General features: G+C 38.8%; 1 protein-coding gene across 18 annotated transcripts in view; it reads right to left on the minus strand.

Annotated features, from left to right (window-relative positions):
• Window positions 1–22,635, minus strand: part of LRRC7 (leucine rich repeat containing 7) — a 202,083-nt gene that overhangs the window by 83,138 nt on the left and 96,310 nt on the right. For 16 of the 18 annotated variants that reach the window (XR_014220870.1, XM_082227221.1, XM_082227222.1 and 13 more), the window contains one exon: window positions 34–97. Coding sequence is in view for 17 of the 18 variants with exons in the window: in XM_082227221.1 (XP_082083347.1) it covers window positions 34–97 (64 nt within the window). In the remaining variant the exon portion in view is untranslated. Of the gene's footprint in view, window positions 1–33; window positions 98–10,049; window positions 10,193–22,635 lie in introns of those variants that run through there. The other 2 variants (XM_082227217.1, XM_082227219.1) reach the window with 2 other exon arrangements.

Raw genomic sequence — 22,635 nt, forward strand, 5'->3', positions numbered from 1 at the left:
TTTGTTATGCTTTTTAAAACAGGTTTTTCTTACCAACTCAGAAAATTCATTATTGCCTATGTCAAGCCTCTCTAGCTGTGTCAGTTTGTGCATTGACCTGCAAAAAACAAAAGATAATACAGTAATGAGAATGTTACGATTTTACTACAATTATACTATACACAGTGGCAAAGGTTGCATGTGCGGTTACATTAAATTTTAGAGGTAGACAGCGCATACTGGATAGAATAAAGAACATATTAGACAGGACAACAAACATTTTTGTCACATTGTTTATAATTAATGAAGGAATTCGTTTTTATTTCAGTATATGAACAGCAACGTCTACAGTAAACTATGATAAATGAATCTCCCTAAAGCTGATTTTAATCAGTTTTAATATTCTTATTATTTAATTATTTGTACCCCACCCGCTTTGGCGGCTTCCAACAGATATAAGAACACAATGAAACATCAAACATTAAAAACTTATAGAGGGCTGTCTTCAGACGTCTTCTAAAAATTGTCTAACTATCAACTTACTTACATAACGTAAGCAAGAAGTCTCCATAGTTACAGTTAGGAGCCTGATTAGCATTCCAAGGCATACAGGATGGTCCCAATTTATTTAAATGGAAGATTCAGTTCTGAAGATGGAAAGCCCTTGTGGATAGGAGGGTTCATATGCACAATCTAGCTCCAGCACTTACAAGGAATTGCTGGATCAGAGTGCATGCTGCAAAACATCTGCAAATGGAATACGTTTCTCAAATGAATAATAATAATAATAATAATTTATTATTTATACCCCGCCCATCTGGCTGAGCTTCCCCAGCCACTCTGGGCGGCTCCCAATCAGTGTTAAAAACAGTACAGCGTTACATATTAAAAACTTCCCTGAACAGGGCTGCCTTAAGATGTCTTCTGAATGTCAGGTAATTATTTATCTCTTTGACATCTGATGGGAGGGCGTTCCACAGGGCGGGCGCCACTACCGAGAAGGCCCTCTGTCTGGTTCCCTGTAGCCTCACTTCTCGCAATGAGGGAACTGCCAGAAGGCCCTCGGCGCTGGATCTCAGCTGAACGATGGGGGTGGAGACGCTCCTTCAGGTATACAGGACCGAGGCCGTTTAGGGCTTTAAAGGTCAGCACCAACACTTTGAATCATGCTCGGAAACATACTGGGAGCCAATGCAGATCTCTCAGAACCGGTGTTATGTGGCCCCGGCGGCCACTCCCAGTCACCAGTCTAGCTGCCGCATTCTGGATTAATTGCAGTTTCCGGGTCACCTTCAAAGGTAGCCCCACGTAGAGTGCATTGCAGTAGTCCAAGCGTGAGATAACTAGAGCATGCACCACTCTGGCGAGACAGTTCGCGGGCAGGTAGGGTCTTAGCCTGCGTACCAGGTGGAGCTGGTAGACAGCTGCCCTGGACACAGAGTTAACCTGCGCCTCCATGGACAGCTGTGAGTCCAAAATGACTCCCAGGCTGCGCACCTGGTCCTTCAGGGGCACCGTTACCCCATTCAAGACCAGGGAATCCCCCACACCAACCCGCTCCCTGTCCCCCAAAAACAGTACTTCTGTCTTGTCAGGATTCAACCTCAATCTGTTAGCTGCCATCCATCCTCCAACCGCCTCCAGGCACTCACACAGGACCTTCACCGCCTTCACTGGTTCTGATTTAAAGGAGAGGTAGAGCTGGGTGTCATCTGCATACTGATGAACACCCAGTCCAAACCCCCTGATGATCTCTCCCAACGGCCGCATGTAGATGTTGAAAAGCATGGGGGAGAGGACAGAACCCTGAGGCACCCCACAAGTGAGAGCCCAGGGGTCTGAACACTCATCCCCCACCACCACTTTCTGGACACGGCCCAGGAGGAAGGAGCGGAACCACTGTATGACAGTGCCCCCAGCGCCCAGCCCCTCAAGGCGGTCCAGAAGGATGTTATGGTCGATGGTGTCAAAGGCCGCTGAGAGATCCAGCAGAACTAGGAAACAGCTCTCACCTTTGTCCCTAGCCCGCCGGAGATCATCAACCAGCGCGACCAAGGCAGTTTCAGTCCCATGGTGAGGCCTGAATCCCATTTCCTCCAGGCGTGCTTGGAGTTGTTCAGCAACCACCCACTCAATCACCTTGCCCAAGTATGGCAGATTTGAGACTGGGCGATAGTTGGCCATACTGGTCGGGTCTAAAGATCTAAAACCGGGTCTAAAAATGAACAGTATATTAGCTTTTATTTAAGAGTCCTATAAAGGCCATGTTCTATTACTACTTGGTGGAAATCCTAAGAGTGGAGAAGGATGTTGTACTCAGGCTCTCTTTGCAAGTTTCTCATCTTATTGGCCTCTGTGAAAATAGGGTGCTGGTGCTGGACTAGATGGGGCTTTGGTCTGTTCCAGCATGGCATTCTTATAAAAAGAATTCTGCCAAGTGAAAGTGATCTTTGTCACCACCTTTCAGTGGCCTGGCACTGTGTGATTTGGAGTAAAGAGGCAGGGAGGCACAATTTCACATATTGCTTTGACCCAGCCAGTCAACCAACTGTCAGGTAACATGAAAAAAACAACAACAAATCAGACATTAGGAATTCATTAAAGATAACAATGATAAGCCAATTAAACCCAAGTACCTAGCATTAAACTACCCAAAGTTTATAAGCAATGTAATGCACACTACACAGACAACAAAAGCATAAAAACAACAGAAAGCTGGTAGCAAGTTTCATATGGGTGCTGTGAAAAATTTGCATGTGTGAGTGATAACAATCCCACAACAAAAGCTTGTCTGTAAGCAACCATCTAAAAATTTACTAATTGGGTTTGACTGGGTAATCTTAGTTTGTTTATATTTCTTATTAACCAAGCATTGTAGATGTATGCCTCCCTTAAAGGAATAAGCTACACCTTATAAAATACATTTTCACAGGATTAGCTTTTCTTTTTTTTCTTTTTTTTGGAACAGTGCATTTATGGGTTGCCCCCAAATTTAGTTTCATCCTTAATGAGTTGAAAAATATATTGTTAGCTATGATATCACATTGATCCCTCTGTACTCAACTTATATAGTCATTATATTTTAAAAGCAGTATTTATAAATAGTACAGAGAAGAGACACAAACAATGTTGCAGCGTTAATACTTCCCCCTTTGTGAATACTAAAAATAAATCATGAAGGAATTTGTAAGCCATACTGTCTTTTGTTTAGTAGTAGTTTCATCATTAACAACGGATACTAATTAACGGACAATGACTGGCTTGAGGGGGAAAAGACATTTTTGAGTTTCAAGGGTACTGTTTTTTATATAAGACTCATACATTTAATGAATCCAGTTCTGCTTGCCCAAGTACATTTCCAGAGTAATGTATAATCTGCCCATACTTGTAGATAACAAACAGAAAACAAAAATATCATATGCCTCTTGGGTACCTTCTTTAATAAGGAAACTGATGTTGTAAAAAAGAGTCTTGAACTTTCCATTGTTCAAGGGACAGCATGGAATAATGTTTTTTATTTCTTTGAAAGCTTAGAAAAATAAATAAAGTTCTGCTCCTTAAATGTTAAGTTCCTTCTCTGAGGCAATTACCACAGCTAAAAGCAGTCCAACAAGATTCTTATGGCTAGCCTTAACTAAGCATGAGGGGCAGGCACGGGACAAGCAAACTTTCAGTCAAATTTCTCCAAGTATCTTGTCAGCTTCCTTTATTATAACCTACAGAATGAATAAAAGCTGAAATAAGATGCTTCATTATTAACAATTTTGGATTTGTGCCTGCAATATATCAACTGAAATGTGTTATACGAGTGCTATTTCTCTTTCTACTTCTGCCATTTCGTTTCATTATTTTGAAAGCCTTGTGTGTTGCTGTCAAGTTGAGACTTAAATTCAATGGTAGCATGGCTTGAGCTAGGCATTTCTTTGCCTTAAATAATTAATATGGGGTTTATAATCCATTTGTCATTTATAATTGCAAAATGGTTTGGTAACTGCTTTCCCCTCGGCTTACAACCTTTTGAACCTTCTAACCATTTTTATGTTATAGAAATTCAGGAACACTATGGAACAGCCTTACATAAGGCATGCATCTAAGTAATAACTACCACTATACTAATGCAACCAAATGCTGGTCTTGCTCTTTGAAATGGGATATAGAATCAGTGCCATAGATGAGGCAGTAATGAGCATGCATAGGTATGGATTCAGGGATCTCAAGACTTCATGGGAAGATGATCACGATTGCACAGGTGTGGGGATAGTTCACATGACGTTCTATGACAGCTGGCTTCTGCTGGATGGAGGCAGAAAGCAACGTGGAAGCTGCTGAAAGTAAGTAAGTTCCTCTCATACTTATGTGTGTAGAAGAAATAACATACTGTTGAATGGTGAGATGTTGACAGCAGTAGTGATGACAAAGTGTGAAAATAACAAGAAAACAATGGCCAACCTGGTGTAATCTAATAAATCATGCAGAGAGGGAGCTTCAGCCCAAGATAAGAGAAGAGGCAGTAAGGGAACACCTAGCTACTTTAAATGAATTTATATCTCCGGGGTCTGATGAAATACATCTGAGGATACTAAAAGAACTTGCAGATGTAATATCAGAGCCTCTGTCTATAATCTTTGAGAATTCTTTGAGAATAGGTGAGGTCCCTGGGGACGGGAGGCAGGCAAATGTGGTCCCCAACTTTAAAAAGGGGGAAACCCAGGCAACTACCAACTAGTCAGCTTGACACTGATGCAAGGAAAGGTGTACACTCAAAAAAGGATGCTGTGATTACTAAGAACTAGCACATCTTTCTCAAAAACAAGTCATACCAGCCTAATCTTATTTCCATTTTTGAAAGAGTTTCAAGCTCAGTGGATCAGGGAGATGTAATGTATCTTGATTTCAACCCAAGAAGAATAATCCCACATCAGGTAGAGAAGGATATTAGGAGGCAAAGAGTTTGTTAAAAATTGACATTAACACATAAGCACACACACACAGCCAGGAGCTACTCAGAAAGTTTGCTTATCTGTAACTGTAGTTCTTCAATGAGTGATCTGTGCAGAGACATACAGGTTATGTGCCTGTGCAGACTTGTTTTTCAGATTTCTTGAACTTGGTTAGTGTTTTGGCAGGCTGCTTAACCCAGAGTGTGCACACTCAAAAGGGCATGGCCCCCACTTTCCTGCTCAATTCCTAATGGACTGCGCACAGCGGCTATACAAAAAAAGTGAGCAAGAGCAGGCTATATGAATAGCAAACTAACTTACCAAAGGCTGGGGAGCTGCCTAGAAAGCTCTGGGTTCAGCACAGCCCTTCTAGAGGAGCATCCATTCTGGATCAAACATCATGTCTGTAGTACCAGATGAACATAGAAAGCTGATGTAGTAACCCTTTGAGATGAAGCAATAGTAACCAGGAAAGGCAGCTTAAATATTAAGTGCCATAATCAAAAGTAGTAAGAAGCTCAAAGCAAATGGGTTAGCCCTGAGTTGAAGCAAAATAACTGAAAAACTGAATTTGGACTGCAAGCTGTTCAGTACTATGGTCAGCCATAGATGAAAACATAAGAATATTCTTTCTCGTCCATGCTAAAGATAAGAATGTATATTGATGGAAAGTGCTCTGATGAATTCAGGCCAGTGCATTAATACCAAACAGGAATTCCCCACATGTACACAGAGTTCCAAGATGTCAAGAAGACTCAGCATTGTGGCAAGATAGTTGGCCAATTGGTCTGAAGTTGGAGTGGTCAAGCTTGCTCCATCTTCCATGTAACAGCCCTTCAAATATTTTAAGATGGCTATCATATCTCTCAGAATTCTCTTATCCATGGGCTAAACATATCCAGCTCCCTCAACTGCTCCTCAGAAGGCTTGGTTTCCAGACCCTTCATCTTCTTAATCACCCTCCTCTGCACACGTTTCAGGGGATGCAATGGATCAATGAATGCAAGGAAGGAATGTCAAATGAATGTACCTACCTCTTGAAATTTCAGACAGAGATTCCCCAGCTCCCCTAAGAACATTTAGCACAATCTTTGATGTCTGGGCACTTGTTCCACTGCTGCCATTTAGATGAGTATCAATACCTCTAAAGGAGGAGAGGTGGGGATAAAGTGAAAGACTCTGTCTTGAGGAAGAAAGTCAAACACTAGCAGCCACTGGCCAGTAATGAGGGAAGACCACACAACAACAAAAAACACCCTTAGCTACTTGCTAAACACTGGCAAAATGATGAAGAGAAAAATGATGAAGAGAAAGTCAAAGCTGATATCTGGAAGAGTCTGATGTTTTATGTCACTTGAATGACTTCCCAACTGAAAAGCTTTTCTTCACAGAGTACAAAGAGGTCTGCTGGGAAGCCTCTGTAGCTAGGGAGGTAGGATGACCGGAAGAGGTCCTGTGCCAAAGCAAACCTTGACCAAAGCAAAACTTGTATACTGTTGTGTTGTCAAATCCATATCACAAGCTGTCATGCAGAGTTTTTGTCCTCTATCCAAGGCATCAACTGCCTTTTCCAAAAAAAGGCCTAAGCCATGGTAAGTTTTGAACCACAGTTCTAGCATCCTATGTCAGTCCAGAGAAGTGCACCTAAGCATGTCCATGGATGCGCTTGTCAATGTTTCTGACATACAGTCAGGAGTATGGATTTGCTGTTTGCTTCCTGTTACAAAACTGAGACGTGTTCACCTCCATTGTTTGGAAGATAACCAGAAAAGGAGGATGCCTTGTCCCACAAAAAATGTTGATATCGAGATATGCACACCATGTAGCTGGCAATGCACAATGACAGTGCCACTATGGAACACAATTTACTGCCTATGATCGCCTGTGTCCTATTCTCCATTATCTGTATGTGCAGTATGAGATGCAATATGTAAGTTTCACCAATGACCAAGTAAGGTGAAGGATGCTTGAAGAGGAATTCTCCATCCTTTTCTTAGACCTGATAAAGCAGAGCTGGGGAACCTTCTTCAGCCCACTTTATGGGGCAACTTTGCAGGGAAAGCCAGCTTTAGAGCCATTCAGCAAAAATGTAGAGAGCGATGCCACAAGACATACGAGTAAACCAAACAAAATTTAAACACACAATGTAAAAAGAGAATACTGTAAATACAAAATAAAATCACAAGAAGAGAAGAATAAGTGGCAATCATCTATTTATTTTGCCATGTGAGGATGAAGAAATAGCCAGGAGAAATCTTTTCATTATGTTGCAGCTGTACCTGTAGAAAAGAAAATGACTGGGAAGGCAGGAGCCACATACCCTTGAGAATGCGCACCAAAGAGTGGCGTGGGTGATGGCATGTCTAGTTCTAGATTTTTAAAAAATGATGTATTTGGAAGTGCAGATCCCATATATTTGTGACTGCACAGATGCTAAGAGAAACTTATAATTATAATAAATTTAAAAGGAGGTCACAGAGAAAGCAGATTGCTTCCCACAATTCAATGATTGGAACACATCCCCCCCCCCCCCGGAATATTGCACATATGAAAGAGTGATCCATTCTTAGAAACTTACTGGTTTTCCAAAACACAATAATCACAACAGAATTCAATAAAAATACAACAGAGTCTGCAACAGAATATTTTTGGACTCCTTATATATGCATTATATATTAATCTTGAGCTACTTAAGTCAGTAGATCCTATGTACTCATTAGTATATGATGGCACAAGCATCAAAATATCCATATGGAAAAATAAACATATTACAAAGTTATATACTAGGCATTCTTTAAATTAGTGAAAATAGTCTCACTTTAATGGTACACTACAAATGACATATTTGATTTGCAGTTTGATCCAACACCAGAATAAAGTGATATCAAAATTATTATTTTTGATGAAGATGTATGCAATAGAACAATTGCTAAAGGTAAAACTGACAAGGAGCTTCTTCACATTTCACCTTGAAGCTCATCAGTTTCATCTCCCATGCGATGGCCACTAAACAAATTACACAACATCAGACATTGGTTTGCCAATTAGTTTCTACTTGACAGGGGGAGGAATTCAATGTAGCACTATGGCAATCATCCCATCAGCTCAAGCTTTTCAACTTGCTAGATTAAACAATCTCCTCTTTTCCCCTGTGTGCTGTTCTGGGGATCTCCTGGCCTCCCTTCTCCAGCAAATTTCAATGAAAGGGTGTGCAATAGGGAGGAAGCCCCAGTGTGCTAGCAGGCACCCTTATACTTGCTTTTACTAGAGAGATTTGTTAGCTGAATCCTGCCCAGGAAATTGCAGAGAATCTTGGCTCTCTGGTTTAGTGCACCTGAATGATGCAGATATTTTAAGCATCCATTTGCTGCGTTCACACTTTATCATTTTAGTACGTACATTTAATTCTCAGGTATAACCATTCTCTGGAGAGGCACCTCAAATCACAATGGCCTATTTAGCCAGAAGCAAGGACTGTATATTCCAATAATATATTGCAGTTAGTGTCTATCTGGGGGGAAATGTCATAAAACTGAAGTCCCTTCTTGAGAGCAGCCTCTTGCTACTTTCTCTCTGGTAATGGACTGGAAGCATAGTTGAAGAAAATATGTCATATCCCATTTCTGATATGCTTCCCAACATACAGAGGCAATTGTGCAGGGTTGCAGGAGGGCGAAAAAGGTCCCTTAGAAGACATCTGAAATGCTGTTCACATTTCAGTTTTGACTAGTACCATTTAGTTATTGTGCAGGTAGTTCAAACCTGATTTAGTTTGTCATTTCTATTTGTTAGTTTTTTTGCTACTGGGAATTTTACGATTTTTAAAAATAAAAGTTGTTCATATCATTTGACCTATAACCAGCTTACAGTTCTCTATGTTAATGACATGCACCCACTGCAATAGCTATATGAACTCCATTCCTGTCTTTAAATATAAAAACTGCTACACTTTATATTCACATACACATCTAACATTCTCAATATTGGAACTCACACTTCAAATGGTGCCAATGAAAGTGTACACCAATCAGTAAAAAACCCCAAAAACATACATGTGAACACATCTACAGATGCACATAACTAATGAATCATATCTCTGTTGCAATACTATATATAAATTTCTATCAAGATATTATGACTAATACAAACTAAAAAATAGAGCCTATTTAAAATTTTATAAACAGAGTGCAGTTTCTGTACAGAAGATCATCCAAACATAAGAACATAAATCAACAACATAATTAAATCATAAGTTACTTTAGAGATATAGGAAAACATCTAAAAGTCACTCCTGTGTTGGAAAACAACAACATCAAAAGGACTTATCCCTCTGTCTCTGCACAAATCAGAGCTATTTTAGACAGTCTAGAATAGTGTTGAGAATAAACTTGAGTGACTTTGGCTTCTTTTCTCCATCTTCCATGTCTTACTGAAAGGAGATGCATATATTCCCTGAGGGAGATATACCTTCCCCTGATTCAGAGGCACAATGCATTTCCCCCACCAGCCCTATGGCAAACAGGATATGCATTTATGTTTCCTTCAAATAAGACTGGAAACATTTGATTAAACAGCACAAATCACTCATGCTTCTTCCCCGGAATGTCTGAAGTGTCCTTTCAGACACATGCCTGCGCCTGACTTGGAAGTAAGCATTAGCAGAAGACCTTCTGATATTCTGCCATTAATGATTGTTATTAATTGGCTATGAGAAAAAGGTATTTTCAGAAGCAATTTTAAGTGACAGGACTAAAGGCTTTAATAGAAACTTAACATCTTACCTATAGTTTTCCTACATTTAAACTAACACAACTTTAAATTTGTTGGTTCTGTTAATGATTATACTACTATTATTTCAGTGGCTGCATTGGCTACATTACAAATTGGTAATATTGATCTTCAAAATGTATGGCTGTGAATTGATAAAATTCCTGGGAATTGGCCCAGTGTATGTCTAAGCAGAAGTTCAAGCATGGGCAGATTCTCTTCTCATGACCATGCAAAGAAAATGCGAATATGCTAAAACACAGCAAACATTTGCATAAAGGTCAATATAGTAAAAGGCAGCCTTCATCAGCATGTAGTATCCCCAAACTGTTTTGGTTTCATAGTATAGTGTGGGAGAACTACCTCAACACAGTCTATTCGTGCTGATGCTCCTGATGCTGCCATTTCAGGTGCTCGAAAAGCTGCTGCCTTCACATCCTCTGCTGTTGGTGCCATTGTACTCTCCCAGGCGATGGGGCAAGGGGCACACTCTGGATCTTCAAATGCTAAGATGAGAAAAATCAATTTCAATGCCCAAAAGATGGAACTGCTGGAGTAGAAGAGGTGTCTAAAACTACCAAATGGCTTATGGCACTTAAGAGAGCACTAACTTATAACATTAGGAAATAATTTGAAATTAAATTTTCTGCACTTCTTACTTAATCAACTTAAAATTAATTTGGAGAGTGATGAAAATATATTTTGGTGTCTCCTGCTTGATTAAAGTCATTGAGGCCCAAGTTCAAGGGCAAAGAAAGGAGAAAAATAGTATTCCTTGCAGGGAAATGCTTTCTGAATACCTCAACTTAGTGAAAATATTCTTCCAAATATTGTATAATATCATTCAGTCATGAAGGAAAGTAACCTAGAGCACTAAAGTAAAATCTTAGTTTTTAGCCCAGACCCTTATATATAATGTTTGATTTTGTGACTTCACCACTATGTGATTAACATGTGGCTAAATCTTCCTTATGAATGAACTCTTACATGGTGAAATCTATTATCTAAACTGAAAGGGATGCCCAAGGAAAACTTCCTAATACTTTAAATATCAGATTTCATCATAAAGAAATATTAAGCAAATAAGTTCTAAATACAAACATTACAAGAGCAGGGATTCTACTATTAGACAAGTCTAATGTGTGAAAACATGTTAGGCATATTTTCCTCCGCTTGTCCCATCGCCTGTCTACATTTTATTTGAGACCCTTATCTTTTTCACTTGCCCACAATGAGTATCAATAGCATAGTAAACAGGTGAATATTCACTTGCATATTCTCATAGCCATACCATTTCATTCTGTCTATCACAGCACTATCCTATACAAGTCCACTTGGAAATACTATTGAGTTGGTATAGAGTTGACGTCCTCCTTAATTTTCACCCTTTTTCTGAACTCATGCTCTAGCTTTATTAATGCACATCTAGTTTTAATTAAACTCATACAGGAAACTATTTTGTATAACACATGTGAAACTCATTCTGTTTAGTTTTTGTTTTTTAAAAAATTACACATTGTCAAAAACACCTAACCAGCGATCATGACTTGAGCCTGTGTTTGGGGTAGTTGACCTGGCAGAAGTCACACATATACTTGTTACATCCGAACAGATTTACAGTACTGTGCTGTACATTGGGCTGCCATTGCCCTCAAAGACTATTCAAAAACAGGATTCTGCCGCTAAAGCTCCCGACTCTTGCTAAATGTCAGGATCAGGTCACCCACTTGCAGTACCACCTGCGCAGGCCATCAGCCCATTTCTGAACACAATTCAAAATGCTGGTTCCCTTTAAAAGCCACAAGTGTGTTGGACCAAATTACCCAAATAACTACTTTTCCCTATGCATGTCTGTTCACTCTCTGAAATAATAGCTGTTTTTACAAATGGAAAAACCTAAATACAAAAAGATTAAATGACTGTAGCCAAGAAGTATGAATTTCAGGAGCAGAAACCAAGAATCCAGAATGAATGTCCTTCTCTATTAACATAATATTGTCATAATGGTGCATAAAGTAGAAGCTGAGAGAACATGCTACGGAAATAGAGACAAGGTGGTTTTCCTCATAATTGACTAAAGACAAAGCTAATATGACCTTAAAATTATTCTGAGAAAATGTCAAACACTGCAGTATAAAATTGCAATTACATAATTTCTGTAATATTATCCAAGTGATTCATCTATGCAAGTGCTAAACCTTCACGATTCCTTGAAGGGAACCTTGCCATCTGCATTGTCAAAGGTTTTACACTTCTTGCTTGTGATTCTTTTTCTTTGTTTTTGTAGTTAGGTGCCCTTCTCATTCAAATTTCAGTTTCTCCTTCCTATGCCAGGAAGAACTGCACTATCTTGGTGAAAAGCTGTCAGGAGATCCATTTCAGCAATGGGTGGGGCTGGACCAGAAAGTGGTTGGCATAGCAGATGTGACTCTTACTTTTGCAGGCTGGATCAACTGTGGGGGGTTACCCCACTGCCAGCAGGGAAAAGAAAAATGTTTTCTTTCTGTACCGCTTCAGTACATCCCCCCCCCCACTGCCACCACACACACCACAGTTATTCTCACCTATCCTTCACTTTAACACACGCACCCCAAGAAACAAACAATATTCACCTTTCCATTGGTCATTTAAATCTGCTCATGGAAATAGGCAGAACGGAACACAACACTGTCACTTCTTCAGCTTGCTGACATCTGGATCCTTACCATTCAGATTATCTGCTTTAGACATACAGTGCTTCTTCTTTATAGCATCAGCAGAAAGGTGAGCAGAACACTTCCAAAGTGTTACCAAATATCACAGAAATACTGTTATGTTTTAGCTGCTGTTATAATGAGAGTCGTAAATAGAGGGCTTGAAGAAGGTCAGGTGGTGCCTAAATGAAGGCGTGTGAATACGAGGGAATGTACAGAGATCCTGGTAGCCTGTAGGTTCACCATCCCTTTCCTAAGTGTTAGATTAATGGTCCTACATTGCATTAATCATCAAAATCTCTTTTAGTGATGTCCAATTTCTTGCAAATTCATTTTTAGTCAGTTTAATGTGCACAAAGATAGTTCTCATTAAAACTGGCTTTAATCTTACTAAAATTACTGAATTTAAAAAGAATCCTAAATTCAAATAACCTGGCAAAAGTGGTATGTGCATTTGGCTACAGCACTCAGAGTTGCTACCTTTTTATTGTTACACTAGCAGCTGTAAATAACATCCAACAAAATAGATTTGCTATCGGCAAGGATTTCTGCTTGTGCAACAAACTTCCTCTCCCTCTCCTTTCTCTGAGCACTCTGACGTCCTCTTGAAATCTGCTCCAGATTTTGGAAGATATGGGGGTGCACAAGGAGAGGGAGAGAAGTTCCTTTGAATAGCCAAAAGTCCTTGCAGTAATGGATCTATTTCCGTGGATAGCACCCAATAATCATAATAAATCATCAACAGGTAAACCTTTTCCCAACACACATTTAACTAGCAAGCAAGTTATGCCACTGGTTCCACATCCATACGACATAGGATTAATTATAATATATCATAATTTTTTAATTCTTTTTGTTCACACTGCTTATTAATATATTGGCAACAACATATTGATGGTAAAATGCCAGAGTACAAAATCTTCTGCAAGAGTATTAAATCCCAATACTGATTTTTATTTCAACAGGAAATATCAAGGTCATCATTCTGGACAGAAATATTTGCAGTTTCCACTGTGCAAGATCATGTAGAATAAAGAAGTTACACTAAATAAGAAATAGAATTCATAATTGTACTTCTCTGCTTTTTAAAAGTTCAACTGTGCATGAAATTACTCAAATCTGTCAAGCGGTAGAAAACTACTTGCTGAGCTGCAGCTAGATACACTAATAAATGATTTGTTATTTAATTTCTCTGATCTTAAAATATATTGCATTACTTTTCATTTTCTATATATTGCCAATCGATTAGAATTATGTCATGGTAAACAATTCCCAATAAACTACATTTGGCCTTTGGCTAATTAACAACTGATACCCTTTTAAATGTGTTGTGGGAGGGGATGGGGTTATTGGTTTGTATTTGTTCTTATTTTTAGTATGTATTTTGCAGTTTTTATCTTGTATTTTTAAGTTGTCATCTGCCCTGAGATCTACAGATGAAGGGTGGTATACTAATTTTAATAATAACAACAAATGTTATATAAAACTAAATTAAATTTGTTAGATACAAGATAAAAGAAGTTATTCCATCTAAACATTTACATCAATTATATCTGTGAAAAATACTTCAGTAAAATATAGGTAAAAGGGGGTAAAGAAAAAATAATTTTAACACATTTATACCACATCTGAATACACACTAGATCTCTACTGCTGGCCATTCTTTTTTAATCTATGTAAGAACAACATGTGTCATCAAGGCTTTCTCTCAATATTTTTACTACAGCAATGAAGCCTACTTTTGTTAAGTTTGTTAAGAAAATGATTTGCCCAGATTGCTATGTAAGCTACAGAGACAAAAATGTGAGCACCCAATCTGTACATATAGCCTCCTTCTATGACTAACAATATTCTCCTATGGCAAGCAGCCCTATAGAAGGTTCTGCTTCATATCAGAAGTAGTGTATCACTGTGAGGTGTAAGATGAACAATATTTTCACACACATTGATGTATATATTTTCTCAAATGTTAGTGAATAACAAATGTCTTCACAACTGAAAATGAAGGTAAAATAAGTAATCAATTTCCAGGACTCCCAAGATATGTTAAAATGCTGCTTTCTCCTAATCAGACTTTAGTCTAGATCAGGGTGACCTGAAATGAAAGACAAAATAATGTTCCTCCATTTCACAAGTAGAATCCAAGAGAACTCAGTTGCATTTCAATTTATCAGTGATGACAGGACATTGTCTTCCACCATGCCCAGAGGCATCAAGATAGTTTAGGGTGCAAAAAAGCTCTGTTCTTCACCTCCTTGTTCCCCAGCCTGAGGAGGTTACCTTCCTCTGTTTAATGATAGGGGCTTTTTAGCTCCCTCTTCCAGTGGATATCTCAAGGATCCCTTCAAAGGGTCCCCTTTATTGTGGGTGGGGACTTAGGGTGAAACACAATGAGCTGATGCCAGAAATAATTATCTCAAGCACATGCAGTAGTGATTTCCCCACATGGACAGCTTGTGTTAAGGATCCAGGCCAGTCTATTTTTTCAAATGCATGTAAAGAATCCTTAAAAGTTGTTAAAACTGCTGACAGTCCACAGAGAACCATCAGGCAGTTGAGGATTAGTTCAGTTGAAATGCAGTTAATCTTATTTAGAAAATCAAAAGGATATTCATGTCCTAAAACTTTCAGTTTGAAGTGGCAGTTTCATTAAAATTTGAAGCTTTGATAAACTATAAATATTCAGAGCAGGAGTTTTACCAGAAGAAACACAGACCTTGGAAAGTAGATTATGGAGTTTCCAACTGAGAGCTTGCAAGGCTAAAGTGGATGATAGAATAATTAAAGCCTATATTGTCTTAACACAAAGCGGAATCTTAAGACTGTGTATTGTAACCTGTGAAATAAATATCTGATCAGTTCTATTAGCAGAAAAAATGAATAAAGACTGTGATATATTCGTTAGTAATGTCTCAGCATGAGATTATTCTAGTAATAGAAATGCACTGAATGCAAAATACCTGTGAATAGTGTAAGTGCTTTGTATTCTGCAAGTTTATTGTCACAGGAATGTTGGAAGCTGCCTTCTACCAAACCAGCCCACTGGTGACTGAGTAGTTTCTGTCCATCTTCTCTGCTTCACCAGTTATGAAAATCTCTAGCAGTAAATCCCTCTTTTGTCTCCAAAGAGAGGACACAAATAAAATCAAGCTACTCTCTCACAGAAAGCACAGGGCAGAGAGGGAAGGGTGATTCTTGTTTCAATATTCTTGCTTTTCTCTCTCTCAGAAGCCACACCTGGAGGCAGAAAACTTAAGGTCTAACCTCCATGGGAAAGGGGTGGGGGAATTTTTGCATAGCCCCAAGCTTTTTGCTGTTTTTAATGCGCAGTATGTAATTCCCTTCATCAGTTCCTCCCTCAGTTCCTAGTGGTGTGTGAATGCATGAAAGAGCAGAGAGGCGGGACTTTTGCAGATACATGACATTTCCTTGACTGAGGTAAGAAGGGAAAATCCCCCCTTTTGCTTCTACTGTAAGATTAGTATGAAAGAAATAGATGAGAGAAATTAACGCAAGAACTTGCAAAGGGAAACTATTTCTTTGATAGGACAGGAGAAAGAATTATGGAGGCTTCTGTTGAAATTGCAAGCTATCCTAAACAGTTTTGTTGTGATTTTTTTTGGAAATTTATATTTATGTTTGTAGCATTTAAATTATTTTAAATTTAAGAGGAGAGTGCCAGCACAATTATATACATGACTACTCAGATGTAATTCCCATAGGGTTCAATAGGGCTCATAGATATGTCTGTATAAATGCAACTCTAAATGTATTAAACATTTATATATGAAATTATTTCAGGGGGATGGGCCTGCAACAGCAATTACAACAAAACAAGCTGCTTAACAGAGTGGCTGTAGTTGGTGGCTCTTGGAGTTTTAGTAAAACACAAAGTAGATCCCAGGCACGCAAGCTTGAAGTCTGCCCTCCACTAATTTAGTATTTTAAAATGTACATTAAAGACACCACTAGTTATATACCCGCAAGCTGCTGCCTTCACCACCTCAAAGGGCTTGAACCTGGGAGACCTGAATTCAAAACCTCCCTCAGCCATGAAGCTCACAATATGACACAATATGACTACAAGAAAGAAGATTCCACCTAAACATTAGGAAGAACTTCCTGACAGTAAGAGCTGTTCGACAGTGGAATTTGCTGCCAAGGAGTGTGGTGGAGTCTCCTACTTTGGAGGTCTTTAAGCAGAGGCTTGACAACCATATGTCAGGAGTGCTCTGATGGTGTTTCCTGCTTGGCAGGGGGTTGGACTCGATGGCCCTTGTGGTCTCTTCCAACTCTATGATTCTATGATTCTATGATTCTATGATTCTATGACACTGGGGTAATTGCTACAATTTAATTTCAGTGGATGATGTATGCTGCCTGCAATCGTTGTCCACTTTCATGAGAATAAGTTGCATTAAGATCCTTTCTTAGTTGAACCGGGGGAGGGGGAAGCCACAGAGTGGTTAACTTAGTAGTACCTCCTCCTCATAAGCATGGGGACCTAAACCCCACCCACGGGACCTCCTAGATGTCCCAACAAGTGTAGGTTCTACCAGCCTCCAATGGTTGCTGCACCTCAAATAGAATGTTACAGAACTGGAGCAGGTTAAGAAAATGGCAACCAAAATGATAATGTGGCTAGGAACAACTCCTCTATGAGAAAGGGTTTGGAAATTTGGGGGGGGGAGGGAAGGGGGGGACATGATAGCGCTGTATAAGATTATGCATGAAATGCAGAAAATGAAAATCATAAGATTTATCTCTCCCTGAATATACTAGAATCCAAGGACATCCAATGCAGCTGAATGTTGTAAGAGTCAAGACAGACACAAGTACTTCAGACAGAGTACAGACAATGTATGGGTGTGTAGATTGTAATGTTTATTAAGGAATGGCCACCAACTTGGATATTTTAAAAGGTGGGTAGACAAATTCATGGAGGTTATCAATGGTTATTAGGCTGTGTACTACCAGAGAGAGGATGCTTCTGAATACCAGTTGCTGAGGAGGTCTGTTGTGTCTGTATCGCTTGCAGACTTCTCATAGCAATCTGGTTGGCCAGTGTGAGAACAGCATGGCAGTCTGATCTAGCAGGGCTCTTCTTGTAGTCTTAACTCCTAATCAAGTATTGTGTCTCATTTCAAAGGAAATTCAACCTTGAGTAGTATTAACATAACACTGGCGATTAAGAGATGTCATGTTATAGTGAAAAATGTCCTAGCCAATCTAATTTATATTTAATTAAAAATGTTATAGGAAATGAATTAATCTGAGATGTCAACAGGCAGGAAATTGAGAACATGTATAACTAATTTTGGATTATTATTTTTCTAAACATTTTGTTAAACAGTACAGGCATTTCAGCAGTGAAGCAGAACCCTGTATCAGTTAGACCTAAAAAATAAAATTTGGGGGGGGGGGTTTGCCATGGCTTTGTGTTTAAGAACTGATTTTTGGGTGTGCAAATACAATTTTATGTTTAGTGCACTGAAATAATTTTAGGAATATAAGCTATCATTTGTTTTTAGAAAATATCTACTTCTATAGACAAGTAAATAATGTGAAATGTTATGTTGGTAAACTGTTTGGTACTGTGATACAACAAAATGTTATAAAATAGGGGGAAATGACTATCAGCAAAAAAATCCTGCAAGATGAACAAGCACAGATTGCAAATGCAAGTTGCAGATGGTGCTGGGAAAATATCCCTCAGGTCAATTCAAACTGGGCTGAGCAAACAAAGCAGGTTTTGTAAAATCAGGAAACAGGTATATTGATGGGATCTGAATTTCAAAAACCCTGTTTTGAAATTCAGATGCCATAATATACCCGATGACCTAACTGGGGTTATAACAGAGTTCCGATACCTCCCAACAAATTGCTATACTGTGAGCTTCTCTGCCCTACTCTCCATTCTCTTCAGTGTGGTGTAGTGGTTAAGAGCAATAGACTCGTAATCTGGGGAACCGGGTTCGCATCTCCGGTCCTCCACATGCAGCTGCTGGGTGACCTTGGGCCAGGCACACTTCTCTGAAGTCTCTCAGCCCCACTCACTTCACAGAGTGTTTGTTGTGGGGGAGGAAGGGAAAGAAGAATGTTAGCCGCATTGAGACTCCTTCGGGTAGCGATAAAGCAGGACATCAAATCCAAACTCTTCTCTTCTTCTTCTTCTTCCTCTTCTTCTTTTCCCACTTACCTGTCCTTATGTGGACAGCCGCTAAAGAAGGGAGGTCTGTCTAGTAGTGGAAGATCTTCATTACTCATTTCCTAGCATCTCAGATCCTGCAACAGCGGCAGCAGAGGTACTCTAGGGAATTTAGTTTTCCCAAGACACCTAACTTCTTCAAGCGGAATAAAATATTTTAGGACTAAAGTATAGAACAAAGTATCTTAGTGCGTGGGAAGGTGCTGACATCACTGGTAGGCGATAGTTAATTCAAACAGACTGTCTGCAACCAGACGGTATACTCTCCCAAGTCACTGGAAAAACAAGTGTCTTGTTTACAAAGGGAAAAGGCAACTTGATACGAACTGTACAGTTTAGTCAATCATGTTCACGTAGGATTAATTCAAACTGAAAACAGTTAAGATATAAATAAATGAGAACTGATGAACAAAGACAATGAAAGTCAGAATGATTCTATAACAGAATGTGGAGGATCATTAATTGTACCTACACAAGAGTCATTTCAAATTCCAAATTCAATTGTAACACAGGAATTGTTTTAAAAGTTTTAGTAGGACTTTTCAGGGAGATGCCCTGGTACTGACTTCTAATTAACTTCTTCTACAACCTTTCAGGATGACTGTAAAAGTGTTCAATAGACTGCCAGTATAACTAGTACTCTAATTACTACCTTTATCTAAACAACTCCAAAAACTGTAACTGGAAGTACAGTCAAATAAAATGATGCATCAAGGAAAAAGACAATATTATATGTCTGATCAATAATTATTTAAAGTAAAACATGAACAGGTGCTTTGGATTAAAAAACTGGAGACAAGTTTTTCAATATGCAGGTGCAGCCTTCATGCAAAGATGGTGCCACACTCTTCCCACCTCTTCTACCTTTTTGATGCACATAATAAGTAGCATGGTGGGTTTCTGCACATATCTATGTGTAATATGATATGTATAAATTCTATGTTATAATAATCTTTGCTATGATATACCTGATCTTCAGCAAATACAATGTAAAATGAGCTATTTACACCAAATACATAATTGCCTAATGGCTTTATCAATAATAAGCAAGATAACTGTCAATTATTAAAGACAGAAATGTGATATACACAACTTATTTACAATATATTCTGATACCATTTCTACAAGGCTTCAATCATAAGTCTTTATTCAGGTTTATGACTCAAGATCTTTTAACTAGAACTGCTGGAAATGAAAACAGGGTTTTTTTTTCTACACACAAAGCATATGCAACTAAGCTTAGCTTACTGAACTATGACTTAAATAATAAATGCAAGGCAAACACTCCACTTTTTAATGCAATTATTTTCTGGTAAAATTGTTATCTGTAGAAAGCAGAAAAACTCTGTATAATTGTCCTCCACAAAACTTTATTTAAAGAAATGAGGATGTATAATCACGCTCCTAATGGTCATTCCATGCACAGACACGAGCAGATCACTGATGACTAGGTGGCAGTTTAGCAAAGTAACTCTGAAGGTATGCAGAAAGCCATGAATTTCCACTAGCATGTGCAGGAAAAGTAATAAGGCTGCACATGCCCAGTTAAGAAAATTCTAAAGATAAGCAACAGTACTTGGAAGGGGGTATGTACAGGTGGAAGGAAGAGAAATTGGGCAGATGGGGAAGCAGGTTACACTGAAGAATATTCAAGTGAAACGAGCATTTAATTCAGACTTTTGGAGGAGGCAAGTGATTGGGGGGGGGAGGGTGATTGAGAAGAATGTAAGCAAACCAAGCATTATGCTCAGCCAACTCCATAGGCATTCTAGGGGAAAGAAGATGATGGGCAGCCGCAGCAATGTCCCCAACCAACATTCCTAAAATAAATAACTTAATTGGAACGACTTTCTGAAGGAAGCATGTAGAAGCACTGAATATGCAGTCATGAGACGTTCCACTTAAAATACTTTTAAAAATACACATTTAATCTGCAAATAATGTTTGGAACTACTAAAACTTATTTTAAACAATGAGCATGGCAATATATTTCTGGCATAAAAAGGCATTTTTGTTATTCACATTTGTTTAAACTAGATGCACTGCAAGTACCTCCATCTTCTTGTAGAAAGACACCATGGATACAAACTGCTCAGTACAAACTATAAATCTTGGAACTTGTATGCTGTTTACAAGATGGACCAATAATATTTAGGTGCTCAATAATTATTTACACAAAAAAGCAAAATGCTTGCTTGAAAGTACCACAAATGATGGTTGCCAACATGCAAGGATATAAAGTTATGTTTTGCAAATTGTCTAATAACCTTATATCAAACTACAAGAAAAGAGAGTCATACTATGTTCCATCCCAGTGCTACTGAATTCTTATTACAAAGAATATTGTCTTCCCAGAACATCTTAAAAATAATTTTGAAGGCAGATATCCAAAAATAAACCTTCCACCTCTCATAATGTGATCTCATTCTTTTAGAAAGTGTTATTCTCATTATCTGAATAGTAGGTCATCTCACAGGACGCTGTTCCAAGGATACATGAAACAGAGACTCGTCTTTGTAGGTTAAAACACATACAAACATAAGAATCCGACAGGATCAAACCAAAAGCTGACCTAAGTACGTGTTACAGGAAATGTGAGACTTCTGTGAAGCCACTCACAAATCTTCTCAGCAAAAAAGCACAAGACATGTCATAATTGCATTCAGTTTTTCCATGCCTCATTCCAATTCATTAGCTGCCATGTGTACCTTGCTAGCAATACAGAACACAGCTTTATGTGTTTCATTTCCCAATGTTAACTAGGAGGATGTAGGCCACAAGCAGGCATACCCACAACCACACGCCTTTCGTGATACTGCCTAACTGCATCTTACAGCAAGCTCAACTTTCAAGTTCATTATGAAATTAAAATACTTAATTAAAATATAGGAATAGTTCTACAGGAGTGAAGGTATATTTTTACTCCAGCAAGTTGCCATCTAAGGAACTGAAATTTTCGCATTATAAGGGTCTGCTTTTATGTTCTGCTTACTCTGTTTGGAAATCCCAAAGACAGTATTTTTAACTGTCCCCTTTCAGCCAACTTTTTTTTCATGCCAGCACACACCATAAGTAATCATGACAATTTATAAACATCTAATCATTAATTCAGACAGTTGCATTATCTTCAATCAATACTGAGCTGCAACCAAGCAACACAGCCCTCAGAGACATATCCCCAACAGAATAATTTGGGAATTACATTTTCAGTGAATTAGCAACTGTTCACATTGCCCGTGACCTAGGTTAAGATGAACGCCTTTCCCTGCTTAATGTAAACTACTGGTTTTTATTTTTAGCTACAGTACTTGCAGCTCTCTATAAATGGGACAAACTGAATAGAAAAATTGCAAGTACAAATAGAAGCTTGCCATTGTATATAGTGAATGGATGATGAAGATGATAATAAGAATGCCTCAAAATTCATGGAAAGGGATGGCTCCTATACCCTATTGCTCTTTAAGTACTATCATCTGGGGATATATGCAGTATGGAAGCAAATTTGTTTTGCAAAACATACTAACCAGGGTACTAATAGAAACACTTGTAGTAGGAGATAAATCCACCACAGGCACACTTTGCAATCTTTCCCCCTCATTTCCCCTCTTCAAATGACATGGTCACTGCTGCTCTCAGCATTTTACCTTCAAAGAATACCTTTGTAAGCATTCTATCCAACCTCTTCATCCAAATAGGCATTGATCTATTGGGGAAAGGTTCTGGTGACTCTTTCCTCCATAGATTGCAAAATATATGACTGCACTGTTGAAGAGCATCTGGACTGCATCCCAGCACTCTTTTCTTGCCCAGCAGATGATCCTGTCATCTGTCAGGTAGTGTGGAAAGGGCAGGGAGCTTTCTAAACTGCCTAGCAGAAGGTCAGCACCATAAGATATCTGTAGTATCACTGCAGCCACAGCACTGACATTTCAGGCAAGGAGAGGTCACCTGACTAAATTGCAGTGCTCTTTCCCCTGTAAATGTTCCCAGTACCTGTTAGATCCTGCTGTACAGTGGTGCCCCGCAAGACGAATGCCTCGCAAGACGG

The sequence above is a fragment of the Podarcis vaucheri genome, assembly GCF_965113315.1.
Source record: "Podarcis vaucheri genome assembly, chromosome: 6".
Lineage (NCBI taxonomy): Eukaryota > Metazoa > Chordata > Lepidosauria > Squamata > Lacertidae > Podarcis > Podarcis vaucheri.